Below are 17,548 nucleotides of genomic sequence, written 5' to 3'. Positions count from 1 at the left end.
GCAGGAAATTAAGATATTAAACTTATTTCTTAAGTGTTGTCTTTTTGAAAGCATTTCCAGTTATGGATACCGTTGAATGTAGGGGATCTGGGAAACTGATGCAGGTGTTGAGGATGCGATCCTATTTATGTTTACACAGACGAAAGTCCTACAACTTCCAGCTGGGGCATTCTCAGAGTTGTAGGACTTTTCTCCTTCTAAACATGCCCAGGGCTGCACCCTAAGCAAGGTAGCGGGCAAAAGGCCAGGAAAAGTCACGGTATCCCCAAAGCTGCTAAAACATCCTTATGTCCCCCACTTTTTAAACTATCTTTCTCATTGCTTCAACCTCTCTTTTGTAGAAGGAGGATGTTACAGCATGCTTGAGTAATGTTTGATTGAAATTATTGTTTTGTGTTACGATTTACGTGTCTTCTACCTAGTCCTGACTCTTATTTGATGAAGGGCAGGGATAAAAAAAAATGTTTTCAATCAATATTATTGTTATTAATAAATATAAGCTCTACATTATTATTTTTACAATGAATTTCACATCTTAAACCCCATTATTATATTATTGTTTATTTATATAGCGCCATCAGTGTACAAATCTGTGAAATCAAATAAAACTTTGTAAAATCAAATAAAACCATCAAATAAAGCTTTGCAGGGGCGGACACCCCTCCAATAAATATCTCGTCTGCTTAACTATTTAAGGGTGCATGTTTAGACAGAAAAAGTACTACCGTTCCCAACACCCCCAGCCAGCATGGTTGGCTGGAGGATGCTGGGCATGGTAGTATATTTCTTCTGTCTAAATATGCACAGGATTGTGCTTGAAAAGCGGTTTTGTTTGCAAGGCTGTACCTGTTTACTTAGGAGCAAGCTGCATTCATGTCATTTTGACATGGATGGAATTGGACTGTGCAGGATCGAACATAGTACTTGCTGTATGAAATGAAAGGTTATATCTGCAGGCCGTGTGTGGTTTGTCTCTCACTGCAAGAAGGGGAGAGATGAGAGCACTCTACAAATACTTGAAAGGTTGCCACACAGAAGAGGGCCAGGATCTCTTCTCAATCCTCCCAGAGTGCAGGACACGGAATAACGGGCTCAAGTGACAGGAAGCCAGATTCCGGCTGGAGATCAGGAAAAACTTCCTGACTGTTAGAGCAGTACGACAATGGAACCCATGACTTAGGGAGGAGGTGGGCTCTTTCACCCTAGAGGCCTTCAAGAGGTAGGGCTGCTTTAGGGTGGATTCCTGCATTGAGCAGGGGGTTGGACTCGATGGCCTTATAGGCCCCTTCCAACTCTACTATTCTATGATTCTTTGTTTTGCTGGCAAAATTCCCTTCGCATCCCAAGCGTTCCCACCCCAAATATGTGGGGCAAGGCATGTTGTCAGAACAGCCCCTTCCACAGGGCAAAAGGATCCCTGGTCCAGGATGGGTGTCCCATTGCATGCTCCTATGTGCTGAAAGTCTATCTTCCTTCCTTTCAAAGAGGTACATTTCCCCCCGCCTTGGTCCACCTGTTCCTTAGAGGTGGCCAAAAAACATTGCTCCTTGCAAAATACCTCTTATCTCCTCCCTGCCTTTACCTCCCCGGCTTCACCCCCTACCGGGCCATTTCTCTTCCCCTTCCATTTTTTACATACCTGAACACATTTCTCTGCCTGAAAAGTGCTGGCATGGAGTACCTTTTATCAGCGTGGGCTGAAATACCAGTTACGACCCCATCTGGACAGAGATAGCCTCACTATAATTATCCACGCATCTGGACAGGTTTGGATTCCTGCGATGCGTTAATATGCTGCCTTTGAAAAGGGTGCAGGAAGTTTAACTGGTCCCAAATAGGACAGCATGATTGTAAACTGGGGCTGGCTAGTCTCGAGAAATTACACAGGTGCTTTATGATATACTTTATGGCTGCTAGTCCATTTCTGGGTCCAATTTGAAGTGCTGGTACTAACCTACAAGATCATAGAATCATTTGAAAGTTACGTTTTTTATATTATGTTTTCGTATTTTAGGGTTTTTACGTTTCCAGCGATCGTCAGCTAATGGACGGTTATAAAAATATAATTAATATATATAAAGAATACATAGCCCATCCACTCCAGCATTTGTCCTCACTACAACCTTCCGAGGTAGGCAGGTTAGGCTGAGAGAGGGAGTGATTGGACTGGCATTACCTTGCTCGGTTTCCTTCATGGCTTTGAGCTGAGAACTGACCATGGCCAGATCAACACCAAGCAAGATATAACCATTTGAAAGCGGTTTGAAAACGGTATATGGAATGTGTCCTGGGCCTGAATCATTTGTCAATACCGTTATAAAGCAGTAGTGTAGATCCTTCCAAAGGGAAAGAAACGGTACGAGCGAGACCTGCAACAAAATGTTGCAGTACAGCATGCGCTTCGATTCGGTGGGGGGGGGGTCTCTCGGTTGCTCTCCCCAAATGCAGACCAAAGGTGGCAATCAGTCTGGATTAATTACTCCAGAGGAGAAACACGCAAACATTTTCCACGAACTGGGCCAAAGGCGGGTCCGATAGATGACCGGGTGATCCTGTCACTTGCCTGCCAGCCGTTATCAGGACAATGGTAAGTTAATGATTAATTGGAATGTCAGAATCCAGGAGCATTCAGAAGGAGCAGGCTGACCCCATGGCGGTGGGTGAGTAGATTTGCCGTGGGGGTGGGGGGTGGGCGAATTTGGGTAGGGGGGCAGTGAAAGGAATGGGATGGAAAGTAAAGATTCCACTCTGAACGATCCATAACCCAGGCAAAAGAAGAGTCCAGGGTCCACAGGAAAGATGAGCCGAGCGTGACAGGGGAATCAAGCCAAGGGACTATTTTTTGGTGCTGGCTTTTCCCGGCATCACAGGGAGACTGAAAGAACTGGGCATGTTTAGCCTGGAGAAGAGAAGATGGAGGGGAGACATGAGAGCACTCTTCAAATACTTAAAAGGTTGCCACACAGAGGAGGGCCAGGATCTCTTCTCGATCCTCCCAGAGTGCGGGACACGGAATAACGGGCTCAAGTTAAAGGAAGCCAGATTCCGGCTGGACATCAGGAAAAACTTCCTGACTGTTAGAGCAGTACGACAATGGAACCAATGACTTAGGGAGGTGGTGGGCTCTCCCATACTAGAGGCCTTCAAGAGGCAGCTGGACAAGCATCTGTCAGGGATGCTTTAGGGTGGATTCCTGCATTGAGCAGGGGGTTGGACTCGATGGCCTTGTAGGCGCCTTCCAACTCTGCTATTCTATGATTCTATGAGAGAGAAAAAGGGCAACTGGGCAGCCTAAATTCTCGAGACTTCTGGGTTTCATCCTCCTGCAAGGAGCCAGAGTCTTGGGAGAGGCCGTTGGCAGAAGCGCCGTTCACCTCTCACCTAAATACCTGTGGGTTTTTCTCCTCTCTTACATCTCACCTTGGTCCCCTCAATTGCATCCAGCACTGCGGCGCTCCTGCGGCGCCCAAATCAATTTCTTCTCTGCACTGTTCCCCTGAGCACATCACCACCACCACCCGCCAAACCCCTCCACCGCCTTCTTATCTCCACTCTGGGATTCGGCACAAACTCTTGGCTCGATCTTCAGAGACCCCCAACTCTCCCCCCCCCTCTCTTTATGGGGCACCATTTTAGACTCTGAACTTCATGGTCTTATCGGACGGGGCAGAGGGTTCTCTTCAATAGCAATGTGTGTTATTGTTTTACTTCCCAGTGGGTCTGGGGGGCCCTTGCGCCGAGTGGGGCGCCCACTCCTCTGCCCCAGAGTCCTACCCTGATGCAGGCTGAGACACGGTTGCCCTTTGCTCCTCCAGCTCCACAGCTTTCGGCCAGGCGAAGGTCTCAGGCTCCTTCCAAAGGTTTTGCCCTTTGCTTCTCCGCTCACCTCCAGCCCACCTCACTCCCTTCTCCCGACCCCGCCTCAATTCACACCCTTTCTGCTAGGCCTTTGGCAAGACCCCCGGATCCCCACGCCCGCCGTAATAAGAATCCAAGCAGCAGCTAGCCCTCAGCACAACGGCCTGTCGCTCCCCTGGTTTCCTCCTGTCTCCAGTTTTAGATTGGAATCCTCTTGGGGCAGGGACCTGCTCTCTTGTTTTCTTTAAAGTACCATGCACACCAAATAATAATAATAATAATAATAATAATAATAATAATAATAATAAAAGGAAGGTGGTGGTTTCTATAGGCTGAAAGTAGGCAAAGCAACAGAATTTGGAACAGAAGAATTTGGGGGTCAGAGAAGAAAGCAACATTAACTACTTCAGAAGATTTTCTTGCAAGGGACATAGAATCATAGAATAGCAGAGTTGGAAGGGGCCTACAAGGCCATCGAGTCCAACCCCCTGCTCAAGGCAGGAATCCACCCTAAAGCATCCCTGACAGATGCTTGTCCAGCTGCCTCTTGAAGGCCTCTAGTGTGGGAGAGCCCACAACCTCCCTTGGTAACTGATTCCACTGTCGTACTGCTCTAACAGTTAGGAAGTTTTTTCCTGATGTCCAGCTGGAATCTGGCTTCCTGTCACTTGAGCCCGTTATTCTGTGTCCTGCACTCTGGGAGGATCGAGAAGAGATCCTGGCTCTCCTCTGTGAGACAACCTTTCAAGTATTTGAAGAGTGCATCATGTCTCCCCTCCATCTTCTCTTCTCCAGGCTAAACAGGCCCAGTTCTTTCAGTCTCTCCTCATAGGGCTTTGTTTCCAGACCCCTGATCATCCTGGTTGCCCTCCTCTGAACACTCTCACATATAGACAGATGTTCCCCCCACCCGCTCCCACAACATTGGAGATGGTCCCCCCACCTCTAGGGGGGCCTCAGTCCAGTGTGGGCGTGGCTAAAGGCAAAATGGGCATTGCCCAAAGTCCCAAACCTTCCAACCTGTTGTAGCTTGAAATTCTTACAGCCAGTAACTAAGTCTTGGAGGGGGCATGGCTCAAGGGCAGAGCCTCTGCTGTGCACTCAGGAGGCCCCGTGTTCGATCCCTGGCGTCTCCAGGTAGGCCTGGAAAAACCCCATCTGGAAACTCCGGAGAGCCGCTGCTGCCAGTCCGTGTCGACAATACTGGGCTACGTGGACCACAAATATGACTCGGAATAAGGCCGCTTCTGACGTTCCGACGCTTTAGGAGCGGCGTTCCGGCCACTGTCTATGCAGTCGTGTGTTTTCTCATCCCCCCTCTAGCACCGGAACCCACCCCTCGTACGCTGATGCGGTGCTACTGGTGGCAGCACTCGCAGGCTTCCTCGCTGGAGGAGATGATGCTGGACTCTGGCGCGCAGCAACTCACGCAAGAAGACACCCCGGAGATCCTTGGCCTCTTGCCTTGCCTGAAAGGACAGGATGTGTTGGAACTGGGAGCTGGTATAGGGTGCGTGGGGATGAAGCCCTGGGGGGACTGCCCCCCCCAAGACTATCAGTCAGGAAGGCCAACCCCCACCCCAGCTCTTTCCCAGAGGCCAGGAAGCTTCTTCCACGCAGTCCCAGAACCTCTCTTGCTGTGGTTATTCAGTGCGGGGGTGGAGACACTCTGCACATGCTCAGAGACGCTGCCGTTTTTCGTAACCCTCAACACTTTGCAGGGAGCTTGGGGTGACTTGTTTGCCGAGAGGGTGGCTGTTTCTGACAGCGACTACGTATCCCATGCTGCTCATTCCCTCCCCACTTCCCCAAATTGGTACAGGTTTGTTCCAGAGTATTTCGAAACGAGGTCCGGGTGACAGATCGCATGCGCCTGAAATGTATGAAGCAATGCAAAGGGGAGAGAGAACTTCTGGCCATGTACAAAGGATCTTTCCTTCATCCTCGCCTGCTTAACTACACCGGCCCTTCATGGGAAAAGGGTGGGAGGGTTGAAGAGCATGAGTTTGCCTAGACTTGAACCCTAACATCTTGAAAAAGAAAGAAAGAATCATAGAATAGCAGAGTTGGAAGGGGTCTCTAAGGCCATCGAGTCCAACCCCCTGCTCAATGCAGGAATCCACCCTAAAGCATCCCTGATAGATGCTTGTCCAGCTGCCTCTTGAAGGCCTCTAGTGTACTTTCTGTCTCTCACACAGAGTAAGAATCACCCTGGGTTTTTCCATAGTAAGAGAGAAAGCACTCTGCACATTCTCAGAGGCAGCTGGGGATTACTGGCTCTGCTGTCCTAGCCCTGAGTTCTGGGGATCTGACTCCCTGTCCTGAAATCTTTGGGCCACCCCAGCAGGGGGGGGGCAAAGATCAGCCCTCTGCTTTTTATCACCAATTCAGGCGGCGGCGGGCCGATGCGTTTATCGGATAGAGGCCTAAGACCTCCCCCTTTCCCCTGCTTTTCTTTCAGCCGGTTCACTGGGGCTCTTGCTGAGTCCGCGCAACACGTCACGGCCGTGGATTTCATGGAGAGATTCCTGGCGCAGAACCGGCAAGAGAACGGGCACCGATCCAATGTGGTGTTTCTACAGGCCGACGTTACCAGCCTGACGTTGCAAAGCCAGCGGTGCGGTTTGTCGCCTTGCTTAATGCCTGGACTTTTGCAGAGTACAAATGGACAGGTCTCTGCCCCAAGGAAAGGAATAGGCAGCAGTTTCAATTATATCATAGAATCATAGAATAGCAGAGTTGGAAGGGGCCTGTAAGGCCATCCAGTCCAACCCCCTGCTCAACGCAGGAATCCACCCTAAAGCATCCCTGACAGATGCTTGTCCAGCTGCCTCTTGAAGGCCTCTAGTGTGGGAGAGACCACAACCTCCCTAGGTAACTGATTCCATTGTCGTACTGCTCTAACAGTCAGGAAGTTTTTCCTGATGCCCAGCTGGAATCTGGCTTCCTTTAACTTGAGCGCGTTATTCTGTGTCCTGCACTCTGGGAGGATCGAGAAGAGATCCTGGCCCTCCTCTGTGTGACAACCTTTTAAGTATTTGAAGAGTGCTTTCATGTCTCCCCTCAATCTCCTCTTCTCCAGTGCTGGATCTACACTACTGCTTTATAATGTTTTTGACAACTGTTTGGGCCCAGGACACATTATGTATGTTGTTTTCAAAGTCTTATATCCTGCTTGGTGTAGATCTGAGCTAAACATGCCCAGCTCTTTCAGTCTCTCTTCTCCTCCCTGCTGTAGCTTCGACCTCATCTTCTCTAACTGGCTTTTCATGTACCTCATGGATAATGAACTGAATAACGTGGCTCAGCAGATGCTTCTCTGGCTACGTCCGGGAGGCTACCTTTTCTTCCGGGAGTCCTGTTTCTACCAGTCAGGTCAGTGGCCCAACAGGTGACGGGGCAGGAGAGTTCTTGGGAAGCCCTGGAACCTAGTGAGCTGCGGAGGACGATGCGATGGGTGGGTCTGAATTGAAAGGTTTGGTTCCGGCATCTCACCTTTTTGAAACTGGCCCCTGCCTTGTTTACAAACAATGTTAGGGACTAGAAACTTGAACTTTTAAAAATGAAATGCGTTGGCAAGATGCCTGTTTATTTATTTATCATTTAGGGTGCAATCCTACGCGTCTTTAGACTGAAAGAAGTCCTACATCTCTACACCGCCCTGATATCTTATTGATACAGGGCGGGATATAAATGTTTTAAATAAATAAATAAATAAATACATCCAGGCTGGTTGGGGCAGGCTGGGAGATGTAGAACTTTTCCTAACTGAACATGCACTGGATTGTGCTTTAAAATTACCTAAATGCAGCAGTAAAAACTACCTAACTGAGAAGTGATGAGGGTATCCTGGTAGCAGAGGGGGAAAACACCTTCATTTTAGTAATTTAGGGTGCAATCCTGTGCGTTTTTAGATACATAAAAGGCCTACGCCTCCCAGTATTCAGGCCTGGGTGAAAAGGTAGATCTTTAACAGCTGCCTAAAACATCCCACCCATTGTTGGCTCCTCCTTCATACCAAGGGGGCGGGTCTTCCACAAAGTGGGTGCCACCACAAAGAAGACCTGATTCTGGGTTCCCGTCAGATGGTTCTCTGCAGTAAAGCCTCCTCCGATGTCCTTAGTGATCAAAAAGGGATCTCTTTCCCAGGGCCCCGTGATTAGCAGGGGGAAGGTGGGAAACCACGTGTCGAGCCAGAGCAGGGATCCGTGAGCTGGCTCCACCCCCAAAAGTGTTCCCATCGATATCCAGTCCTCCTAGTCCAACAGGAATGTGAAAGGCTGCCTTTACCAAGCCAGACAAATGGTCCATTCTGCATTTACCGGCAGCGGCCCGCCAAGGTTTTAGGCGGATGTCTTTCCCCGGCCTGGCACCTTCTGAGTGAGAAGCGGGTGCTCTACATCTCACATTCCAGTCTCATATGGCTTTCTTTCGCTCCCTAGGAGACACCGTACGTACCTTCAACCCCACGCTGTATCGAACCCCTGCTGAGTACAATCGCCTCCTGACCTCGGCCCACGTGGCCGTGGAAGACACGCTCTACGGCTTTGAGATCGTCATGTCCCGCTCCGTGCAAACCTACGTCAAGGTAACCGACATGAACCTACCCATACACTGTGCTCAACATCTAAGGTCCTCCTCCGAGTGCCTACTCCGAGGGAAGCTCGGAGGATGGTAACAAGGGAGAGGGCCTTTTCGGTGGTGGCCCCTCAATTATGGAATGATCTCCCCGACGAGGCTCGCCTGGTGCCAACGCTGTTATCTTTCAGGCGCCAGGTCAAGGCTTTTCTCTTCTCCCAGGCATTTAACAGCATTTAACCACGCTGTTTGTCTTTTAACGGACCCCAGAACCGTTGTTTTTAAATGGATGGTGTTGTTTTTATACTGTTGTTCTGAAGTTTTTGATGGTTTAAAATGTTGTATACTTTTTAAATGTTTACTGTTTTTAACTTTTGTAAACCGCCCAGAGAGCTTTGACTATGGGGCGGTAGAATGTAATAAATAAATAAAATAAAATATTTATTCCCTTTCTGACTTCTATTCCGGCAGTGTGGACCAACGAAGGGCCGGTGCAGGCTGGGTTCACACGTAACACCAAGCCATGATGGTTTGCTCAGCTCTATGTGTCACAAATGATGTAAACAGCCCACTGTGCAGAGCGTGGGTTGTCAGAGTGGGGCGTTTGGGCGGCTTAACCCATCACAGGTGGCCGGAAACACACCACAGATGGCACACGAACCTGCCGTGGGTTCTGCCAGAAAACAATGTTAGGGACTAGAAACTTGACCTTTTAGAAATGAAATGCATTGACAAGATGCCCATTTATTTATTTATTTATTTATCATTTAGGGTGCAATCCTATGCATCTTTAGACAGAAAAAAGTCCTACATCCAGGCTGGCTGGGGCAGGCTGGGAGATGTAGAACTTTTCCTATCTGAACATGCATTGGATTATGTTTTAAAATTACCTAAATGCAGCAGTGAAAACTACCTAACTGAGAAGTGATGGGGGTTTCCAGGTAGCAGAGGAAAAAAACGCCTTCATTTTAGTAATTTAGGGTGCATTTTTAGATAGATAAAAGTCCTACGCCTCCCAGTATTCAGGCCTGGGTGAAAAGGTAGATCTTTAACTGCAGTCTAAAACATCCCACCCATTGTTGGCTCCTCCTTCATACCAAGGGGGCGGGTCTTCCACAAAGTGGGTGCCACCACAAAGAAGACCTGATTCTGGGTTCCCGTCAGATGGCACTCTGTAGGTTGTGGTCCAAGCAATAAAGCCTCCTCCGATGTCCTTAGTGATCAAAAGGGGGCTAAGTCACAACGTGCTTTTGCAGAGGAAGAAAAACAGGAATCAGGTGTGCTGGCTTCTCCAGAAAGTCGCCCGGGACCGTGAGTCGACACAAGGCTATGACACTTTCCAGAGTTTCTTAGACAACGAGCAATATGCAACCCGTAGCATCCGTCGCTATGAATGGATATTTGGGCCTGGATTTGTCAGCACTGGTGGACTCAGTACCACCCAGGTAACTGGAGTGTGGGAAGGTTGGGGTAGAATTTTGGAGTTATTTTTATTTTTATGCACAATCCTCTTCCTCTCCCCTTTAATCCTCACGACAACCTTGTAACGGAAGTGATTGGCCCAAATTCACCCAGTGACTAGTACTCCTCCTCCTCTGCACTGTTGTGTCCCACATTTGTTCCGCCAGACTAAATGCACGCCCCCCCAAAAAATTCCTGGACTCCATCACTAGCATACTTCCAGACATGCAGGAAGTTGCTCTCTCCCTCCGAGAAAGAGACATTTCTAATATTTGGGCAACCCAAGAGGCCTGCCTAGTTTGTCTCTATGGTTGGTTTTGCTGGAAAGTCTGGTGTGGCTTACAGCGGAGTTGCTTTATGCAGAGAAAGCGTGGCAACACAGCATTTAGCATTAGACCCATGCAAAGTCGTATCTATTATCCAGCAGGTCCAGCCTTGCTTTGGGCACAGAGACTGGGTGAGGCTGGGTTGTGTCTGAGCTCTGCCTAAGTTTCCTGATTTTTCCTCAGGAACTAATGCGCATGCTGGATTTGAAACCAGGTCAGCAGGTGCTGGATGTGGGCTGTGGAATTGGCGGTAGCGATTTCTACATGGCAAAGGTACTGGCATAAAGTAGCATTTTGGTTCATAGAATCATAGAATGGTGGAATTGGAAGGGACCACAAGGATCAACTAGTCTAACCCTCTGCAATGTGCAGGAAAACCAGTTAAACCATTCCTGAGAGGTGGCTGTCCAGCCTCCTCTTAAAAACCTCCAGAGATGGAGAACCCACAACCTCCATAGGTAGACTGCCCCACTGTGGTACAGATCTTATTGTCAGGAAGTTTTGCCTAACATTTAATCGAAATCTAGGTAGCTGTAACTTATACCCATTGTTTTGGGTTGCTGATCATAGAATCACAGAACCATAGAATAGCAGAGTTGGAAGGGGCCTACAAGGCCATCGAGTCCAACCCCCTGCTCAAGGCAGGAATCCACCCTAAAGCATCCCTGACAGATGGTTGTCCAGCTGCCTCTTGAAGGCCTCTAGTGTGGGAGAGCCCACAACCTCCCTAGGTCACTGGTTCACTTGTCGTACCGCTCTAACAGTCAGGAAGTTTTTCCTGATGTCCAGCTGGACTCTGGCTTCCTGTAACTTGAGCCTGTTATTCCGTGTCTTGCACTCTGGGAGGATCAAGAAGAGATCCTGGCCCTCCTCTGTGAGACAACCTTTGAAGTATTTGAAGAGTGCTCTCATGTCTCCCCTCAATCTTCTCTTCTCCAGGCTAAACATGCCCAGTTCTTTCAGTCTCTCTTCACAGGGCTTTGTTTCCAGACCCCTGATCATCCTGGCTGCCCTCCTCTGAACACGCACCAGCTTGCCTGTGTCCTGATGATGTTGTGACTCCATCAGCGTGCATGGTGCATTACAGAGATGGCCCCTGTTCAGATGACACACTAACCCACAGTGGTTAAGCATTCTGAGCTAAACATTATGGCTTAGCGTGTCATGTGAACCATTCCTAACCATGGTGGCTACGTAAGCATGGTTTAAACACGCTCACTAACCATTTGCTGCAAAACGGTTAGCAGCCTAACCATGGTTTAGCATGTTGTCTGAACAGGCCCTACAAGTGCCGAGGTCATAATATGAACATAAGAAGAGTCATGCAAGCCGGAGGGCCACCCACCCTACCTCATGTTGCTGTCCTGGTTCTGACCCGTCAGGCAGTCCTGTGCGGGTCTGACCCTTGCCTTGCCTTTTCAGGAGTTTGGTGTGGAGGTGTTGGGCATGGATCTCTCCCACAACATGGTGGAACTGGCTTTGGAGCGAGCGCAGAAGGAAAATACGACCCAGGTATTTTCAAGGGAAGCAGGAGAAATTATCCTGCGATACAAGCCTTGAAGGAGGGGGCGGAGCGAAAGGTTGAGAGAATCCTTTACGGCATGATGCACGTTTAGGCAAAAGTCCTACAACTCCCAGCATCCCCCAGCCAGCCACGAGACAACGGCAGGCTCAGGTATCGCCCCTGTGTTATGGTTCCAAAATCCACGGTCAGGAAAGATCTTTATTTGGATCGGCATCATGTGCCTCAAATTGTGAGCAAGCTTTTAAGCACTCTTCATCGGCCGGGATGCAAAAAAGTGCTGGTGTTTTGTTCCCTAAGAAGATGGGCATTTAAAACTTTGGAACTAGGGAAACACACTTCACGGGAACTAGAGAAACTTGCTCCCTGGCTCTCTGTCTGTTAAGCAAGCAAGTGGCGGCCATGATGAGTAAGAGGATGAAGAACAGGAGACCCTGGCGGTGAGACGGGGTGGTCCCAGGGAAGGTGTCTTTCCCAAGGACCCTCAAAGACCTGGAGCTGGACCTGTCCATATGTTATTGAGTTGGGTACCATTTGGATAGAATCATAGAATAGTAGAGTTGGAAGGGGCCTATAAGGCCATTGAGTCCAATCCCTGCTCAATGCAGGAATCCACCCTAAAGCATCCCTGACAGATGCTTGTCCAGCTGCCTCTTGAAGGCCTCTAGGGTGGGAGAGCCCACAACCTCCCTAGGTCACTGATTCCGTTGTCGTACCACTCTAACAGTCAGGAAGTTTTTCCTGATGTCCAGCCGGAATCTGGCTCCCTGTAACTTGAGCCCATTATTCCGTGTCCTGCACTCTGGGAGGATCGAGAAGAGATCCTGGCCCTCCTCTGTGTGACAACCTTTTAAGTATTTGAAGAGTGCTATCATGTCTCCCCTTCATCTTCTCTTCTCCAGGCTAAACATGCCCAGTTCTTTCAGTCTCTCCTCGTAGGGCTTTGTTTCCAGACCCCTGATCATCCTGGTTGCCCTCCTCTGAACACGCTCCAGCTTGTCTGCGTCCTTCTTGAAGTGTGGTGCCCAGAACTGGATGCAATACTCTAGATGAGGCCTAACCAGGGCCAAATACAGGCTAGACACCAATCTTTTCCCAGCTCTGCTTTTTTAGGTGCAGTTTGAAATTGGTGACGCGACCCGAAGGACGTTCCCAGAAGAGTCCTTTGATGTCATTTACAGCCGGGACACCATCCTGCATGTGGTGGACAAACGTGCCCTCTTTGAGAGGTTCCTGGTGAGTGCACCCGTGAGTGCTTGCCCACAAAGATGGAAAGTTGGGGAGCCTACCGGGTTGGAATCAGAGAAGACAGAGCCTCCAAAGTGCAGAGAAAAATATAATTCGTTCAGCCCAACGTATCCCAAATAGTCTTCGTTGGGGACAGTGTTGCATCCCCGTTAGTCCGCTACAAAACTTTATGAAAATACTGGATCCTGTCCCACAAGTAGCACCTACCTCCCACTCTCCATCTTACACAGCCGTCTCTGCGTCTCTCTTCCCTAGTCATGGCTAAAACCAGATGGGCAGCTCCTCATCTCTGATTATTGCTGTGGGCCACGGCCGTGGTCGAAAGCGTTCGCCGAGTATGTCAAGCAGAGGGGGTACAGGTTGCTCACCCCCCAGGAATACGGCCAGGTATGGTATGTGGGCCGGGTAGCCACTCGAAAACAAGGGAAGATCAGAACAGGTCAAACTATGTAATTGATTAGAATTGTGTCCATGGGCTACAGGTTCTGCAGAATCATAGAATAGCAGAGTTGGAAGGGGCCTACAAGTGGAATCATGTGGAACAGCCCTTCCTGGATTGTATGACTTCATTCTCAGGGCTGGGGGGGGGGGTCATATTTTTGAAATCTCTCTGATTTGTGTGTGTGTCTAGAGGGGAGAAATCTATGCAAGTCGCTTTGATGGAGAAGCAAGCACGTCTTCTTCAACTGGGGAGTATTTAAAAATCACACACACACACACACACCCTACCTTGAAGTGGTACAGCCCAGGAAGGACGCTGCCACTGCTGAAGGTGTACAACAGCCGTTGGGAAGAAATCGGGGGGATGTTGAGCTTTGTTCAAAACAGAATTCGACTCAAGGTTCAAAAAACCGAACAGCAAAAAAAACACCCCTGGAAATCACCAAATGAAAGGGGCGGAGCCGGGGAAGGAGCGTGGCCTTTTCAGAAACCCTGTTGCTCTGGATTTTGCCCCCCCCCCCCCCGAGCCTGAAGTTCTTCAACCCTGCCCCAGAGCTAAGAGCCCCTAATTTGTGTGAAGGGACCCTGAGCCTGCCCCCGTACTTCGCAGTGTAAGAAACGCCTTGCGAGACGGAAGGGCTGGGTTCTGGGCAAGGATTTCAGCACCCGACAGGTGGTGCTGAGGATAAGTAACTAACTCCAGGGCAGGATCTACACTACTGCTTTAAAACGCTTTATAACAGTTTTGACAACGGTTGGGGCCAAGGACACACGCCATATTCAGTTGTCAAAACTGTTATAAAGTGCTTTAAAGCAGTAGTGTAGATCCGGCCCTGGGGGGAAAGGATGGAGATCTGTCCTGCAAAATACCTGGGTGCATAAACTGGCTTTTAGAAGGCAGGGCAGGGAATGGATTCTTGCAGGGATGGATTCACACCGCTCACCGGCACCGTCCTACGTAGGTCCTGCAGGAGGCTGGATTCAGGCAGGTGCAGGCTTTGGACCGCACAGAGCGGATGCTGTCGGCATTGACCCAAGAACTGCGACAGCTGAAAGGAAGTCAGGATCGGTTTGTTCAGGTGAGTCGGCACATCGGAAGTAGATTCTACCCCTCCCAGTGTGTGGCATGCAAGCGTGATTTCTTGGAGGGGGAAAACACACACACACACGTTGCTGCCTGTGACCACCACAACAAATGAGAAGTGGTTTTAGCCTCTAAGGATGCAATCTATTAGGATGTGTTTCGCGGACGGTCAGGCGTTTTTCATTCCATTGAGCGCTCCTTGATGGATTTGGGTGGTGTTTTTTTTAACCAGAATTTCATTCGGCTTGTGAGTTAGTGCATGAGAATAATGCTACTTTGCATTGACTTAGAATCACAGAATAGTATGTTCTAGTCATGTCATCGCCCTGATTCTCCACGGCTTCAGGTTCCCCGCCCCCAAAATCTGCGATGTGAGACCCTTTTTTTAACTGGAGACACAAAACAGGTGTTTCACGTGTATTGAGCTACAGAGCCTGCTGTACCTGTTGCACCCATGTCATAGAATAGTAGAGTTGGAAGGGGCCTATAAGGCCATCGAGTCTAACCCTCTGCTCAATGCAGGAATCCACCCTAAAGCATCCCTGACAGATGGTTGTCCAGCTGCCTCTTGAAGGCCTCTAGTGTGGGAGAGCCCACAACCTCCCTAGGTAGCTGATTCCACCGTCGCACTGCTCTAACAGTCAGGAAGTTTTTCCTGATGTCCAGCCGGAATCTGGCTTCTGTTTAGCTTGTTATTCCGTGTCCTGCACTCTGGGAGGATTGAGAAGAGATCCTGGCCCTCCTCTGTGTGACAACCATTCAAGTATTTGAAGAGTGCTCTCATGTCTCCCCTCCGTCTTCTCTTCTCCAGGCTAAACATGCCCAGTTCTTTCAGTCTCTCTTCATAGGGCTTTGTTTCCAGGCCCCTGATCATCCTCGTTGCCCTCCTTTGAATTTATTTATTTATTACATTTTTGTACCGCCCAATAGCCGAAGCTCTCTGGGCGGTTCACAAAAATTAAAACCATAATAAAACAACCAACTGGTTAAAAGCACAAATACAAATGCAGGAATCCTTTGAACACGCTGCAGCTTGAATCTACAGGCCGGGTTAATAGAAATCTGAGCTCATTTGATTCCGTTACAAATTTCCGCAATGTCCTTCCTTCTGTGGCCTGCCTGTTCAGTCTGCTGTTCAAGGGCTAACTGTGGATGGTTCTTTATCTTTAAACTGGGATTGGGCGGGATAGCTCTTCAGAAGAGAGGAATGCCTTGCGTACAGATGGGGAATGATCCCTAGTAGATGCAATCGAACACTGGTGCGTGCCTTTGGTTGGGATATATTCTAGGCCAGCAAAAAAACAGTAAGCCAGTTCACACACAGCTCGTGATGTGGGCAGGCAGGCGTTTGGAATATTTAATCCCCGGTTGGGGGTCACCACGGTTTGTCCTGTCATCCCAACTCGAGTGGCAATGGTTGTTTGAGGGTTAAACAACCCCCAAATAACCCTACAACAGAAGGTGGTCCTTGGGGGGTATTGCTTGGCCCTGTGGATTTCCCAGCTTGGGGTTCCATGCCTTCCAATAGAGGACTGTTCCCTGTAAAAGAGGGCACCTGATCACCCTACGGCCACCCCCAAATCCTCACAGTGAGCCCCTTTCAAACACGGCATAGGGGCAGGAGTATTTTTCCTCCCAGGGAACTTTTGTTTGCTTCCCAGTAGAGAATGAATCACGGACTTTCTTTTTTCTCCTCCCGCCCAGGCGTTCTCAGAAGACGAGTTCGAGTCTATGGCCTCTGGATGGCGGAAGAAACTGGAGCGCTGTGCAGATGGAGACCAGCGCTGGGGGGTCTTCTACGCACTGAAGCCACAGTAGAGACGGTGACAGCAAGAGACAGTGGAACTCTGGCCCGCTCCAAAACCTTTCTGACCGTCCAGCTATTAAAAGCATTTATAAATGTGTATGGATTTGCTGAGATTTTGCATTTGTTCTCTGATCAAGTTTCAAGTCTGGAGCTCTTCACTTGGTTGTTGGGCTTGGGAAGACATTTCCCTTTTCAGTCTGGGTTTTTGCTGGCCTTCCGTTCAGATTATTTGAGTCATTCCAGGATGGCTGGAGGAGCTAAAGGCTTCGGGGTTTTTTCAGTTTCTTTCCATCGGTTATTCTTCCTTTCTTTCAGATTGCCCTGTGAATTGTGCATGGGAACGAGGAGTGTGCAAAAAATACCCAGACTGGTTAAACATAGTGGCTTCTCCCCTTCCACCACACCCCTGCTTTACTAATGGGAAGAGTGTAGGTTGCTAGCTGTGCAAATAGTTTTGAGGAGGGTGAGGAAGAAAGGAACAGTGGCTGTTTCTTCAAACGTAGGGACAACTTCCCCAAACAGGGCATACCTTTCCTAGGCAACTTCTCCGGAGAAGGGCCTCTCTCTTGGTTGTAGGGTCATGGCTTGTAGACCATCTCTCTTCCTCTTAGTGTACTGATATTGTACTCTCGCTGGTATACACTGTGGTTCAAGGGAAGGCGGGGAAGGCAGACATAAGGTAGATCTCCGTTGTGTGTCTATAAGTTACATAATTTAACAAAGGCATCCTGGCTCGGTTGCGCTGGGGGAGGAGACATGGACAAGGAAGAGAAGCTCAGATTTTAAAGATTTCAAATCCCTGCTTTAAATCTCCTCTCTAGAAAACAATCCAGGTTCAATGAAGTCCTGCAAACCCATCAGCAGGGGGCAGCATGTCCATATTTAATTGTAGATTGGTGCCACAATCAGAATTCAATTTTGGGAGTGAAAACTTGATGGATTCCCCCCCCACCCCCCACCCCAGTTTGGCCCTGTGGGTTTCATTCTGTCGCCACCACCCTGCTGATGTTGGCTTGACCTGTAGCCAGGTGAGCCAATACCCGGATTCTGTTATTATTACTTTAATGGTAGCAATTTGCACAATTGGGTGGGTGAGTGGATAGATGGTTTTTGAAATTTGTGCTAATGTTGTATTTTTGTGTGTGCGCAAAACACATAAGACCTGTGAGGGATGATATATACTCCAGAAAAAGCTGTACAAGTCATAACTGTATTAGTCAAAC

At 49.0% G+C, this 17,548-nt stretch overlaps 3 protein-coding genes across 3 annotated transcripts in view; all 3 read left to right on the top strand.

Moving 5' to 3' along the window:
* Window positions 1–17,548, top strand: part of LOC134412386 (zinc finger protein 208-like) — a 489,474-nt gene that overhangs the window by 239,182 nt on the left and 232,744 nt on the right. The window lies entirely within an intron of this gene.
* B4GAT1 (beta-1,4-glucuronyltransferase 1) overlaps window positions 1–17,548 on the top strand; it is a 169,441-nt gene that overhangs the window by 32,010 nt on the left and 119,883 nt on the right. The gene's annotated exons all lie outside the window — the stretch shown is intronic.
* On the top strand, window positions 2,638–16,385 carry LOC134412067 (uncharacterized). The gene is made up of 12 exons (XM_063145840.1): window positions 2,638–2,660; window positions 5,182–5,368; window positions 6,320–6,475; window positions 7,097–7,233; window positions 8,301–8,446; window positions 9,693–9,881; window positions 10,407–10,496; window positions 11,646–11,735; window positions 12,859–12,981; window positions 13,249–13,380; window positions 14,397–14,513; window positions 16,223–16,385. Exons 1-12 carry the CDS (start codon window positions 2,651–2,653, stop codon window positions 16,334–16,336), a joined length of 1,491 nt encoding a protein of 496 aa, XP_063001910.1. The 5' UTR covers window positions 2,638–2,650; the 3' UTR covers window positions 16,337–16,385.

Source organism: Elgaria multicarinata, chromosome 21 (assembly GCF_023053635.1).
Source record: "Elgaria multicarinata webbii isolate HBS135686 ecotype San Diego chromosome 21, rElgMul1.1.pri, whole genome shotgun sequence".
Classification (NCBI taxonomy): Eukaryota; Metazoa; Chordata; class Lepidosauria; order Squamata; family Anguidae; genus Elgaria; species Elgaria multicarinata.
Note: the sequence above shows the minus strand (reverse complement) of the source record. Positions and strands in the feature narration are given on the sequence as shown.

Excerpts from the sequence above, each read along its gene's own strand:
- LOC134412067 (XM_063145840.1), top strand. Across the intron at positions 7,234-8,300 it reads GTCCTGTTTCTACCAGTCAG|GAGACACCGTACGTACCTTC; the intron begins GTCAGTGGCCCA and ends TTCGCTCCCTAG. Across the intron at positions 8,447-9,692 it reads CCGTGCAAACCTACGTCAAG|AGGAAGAAAAACAGGAATCA; the intron begins GTAACCGACATG and ends GTGCTTTTGCAG.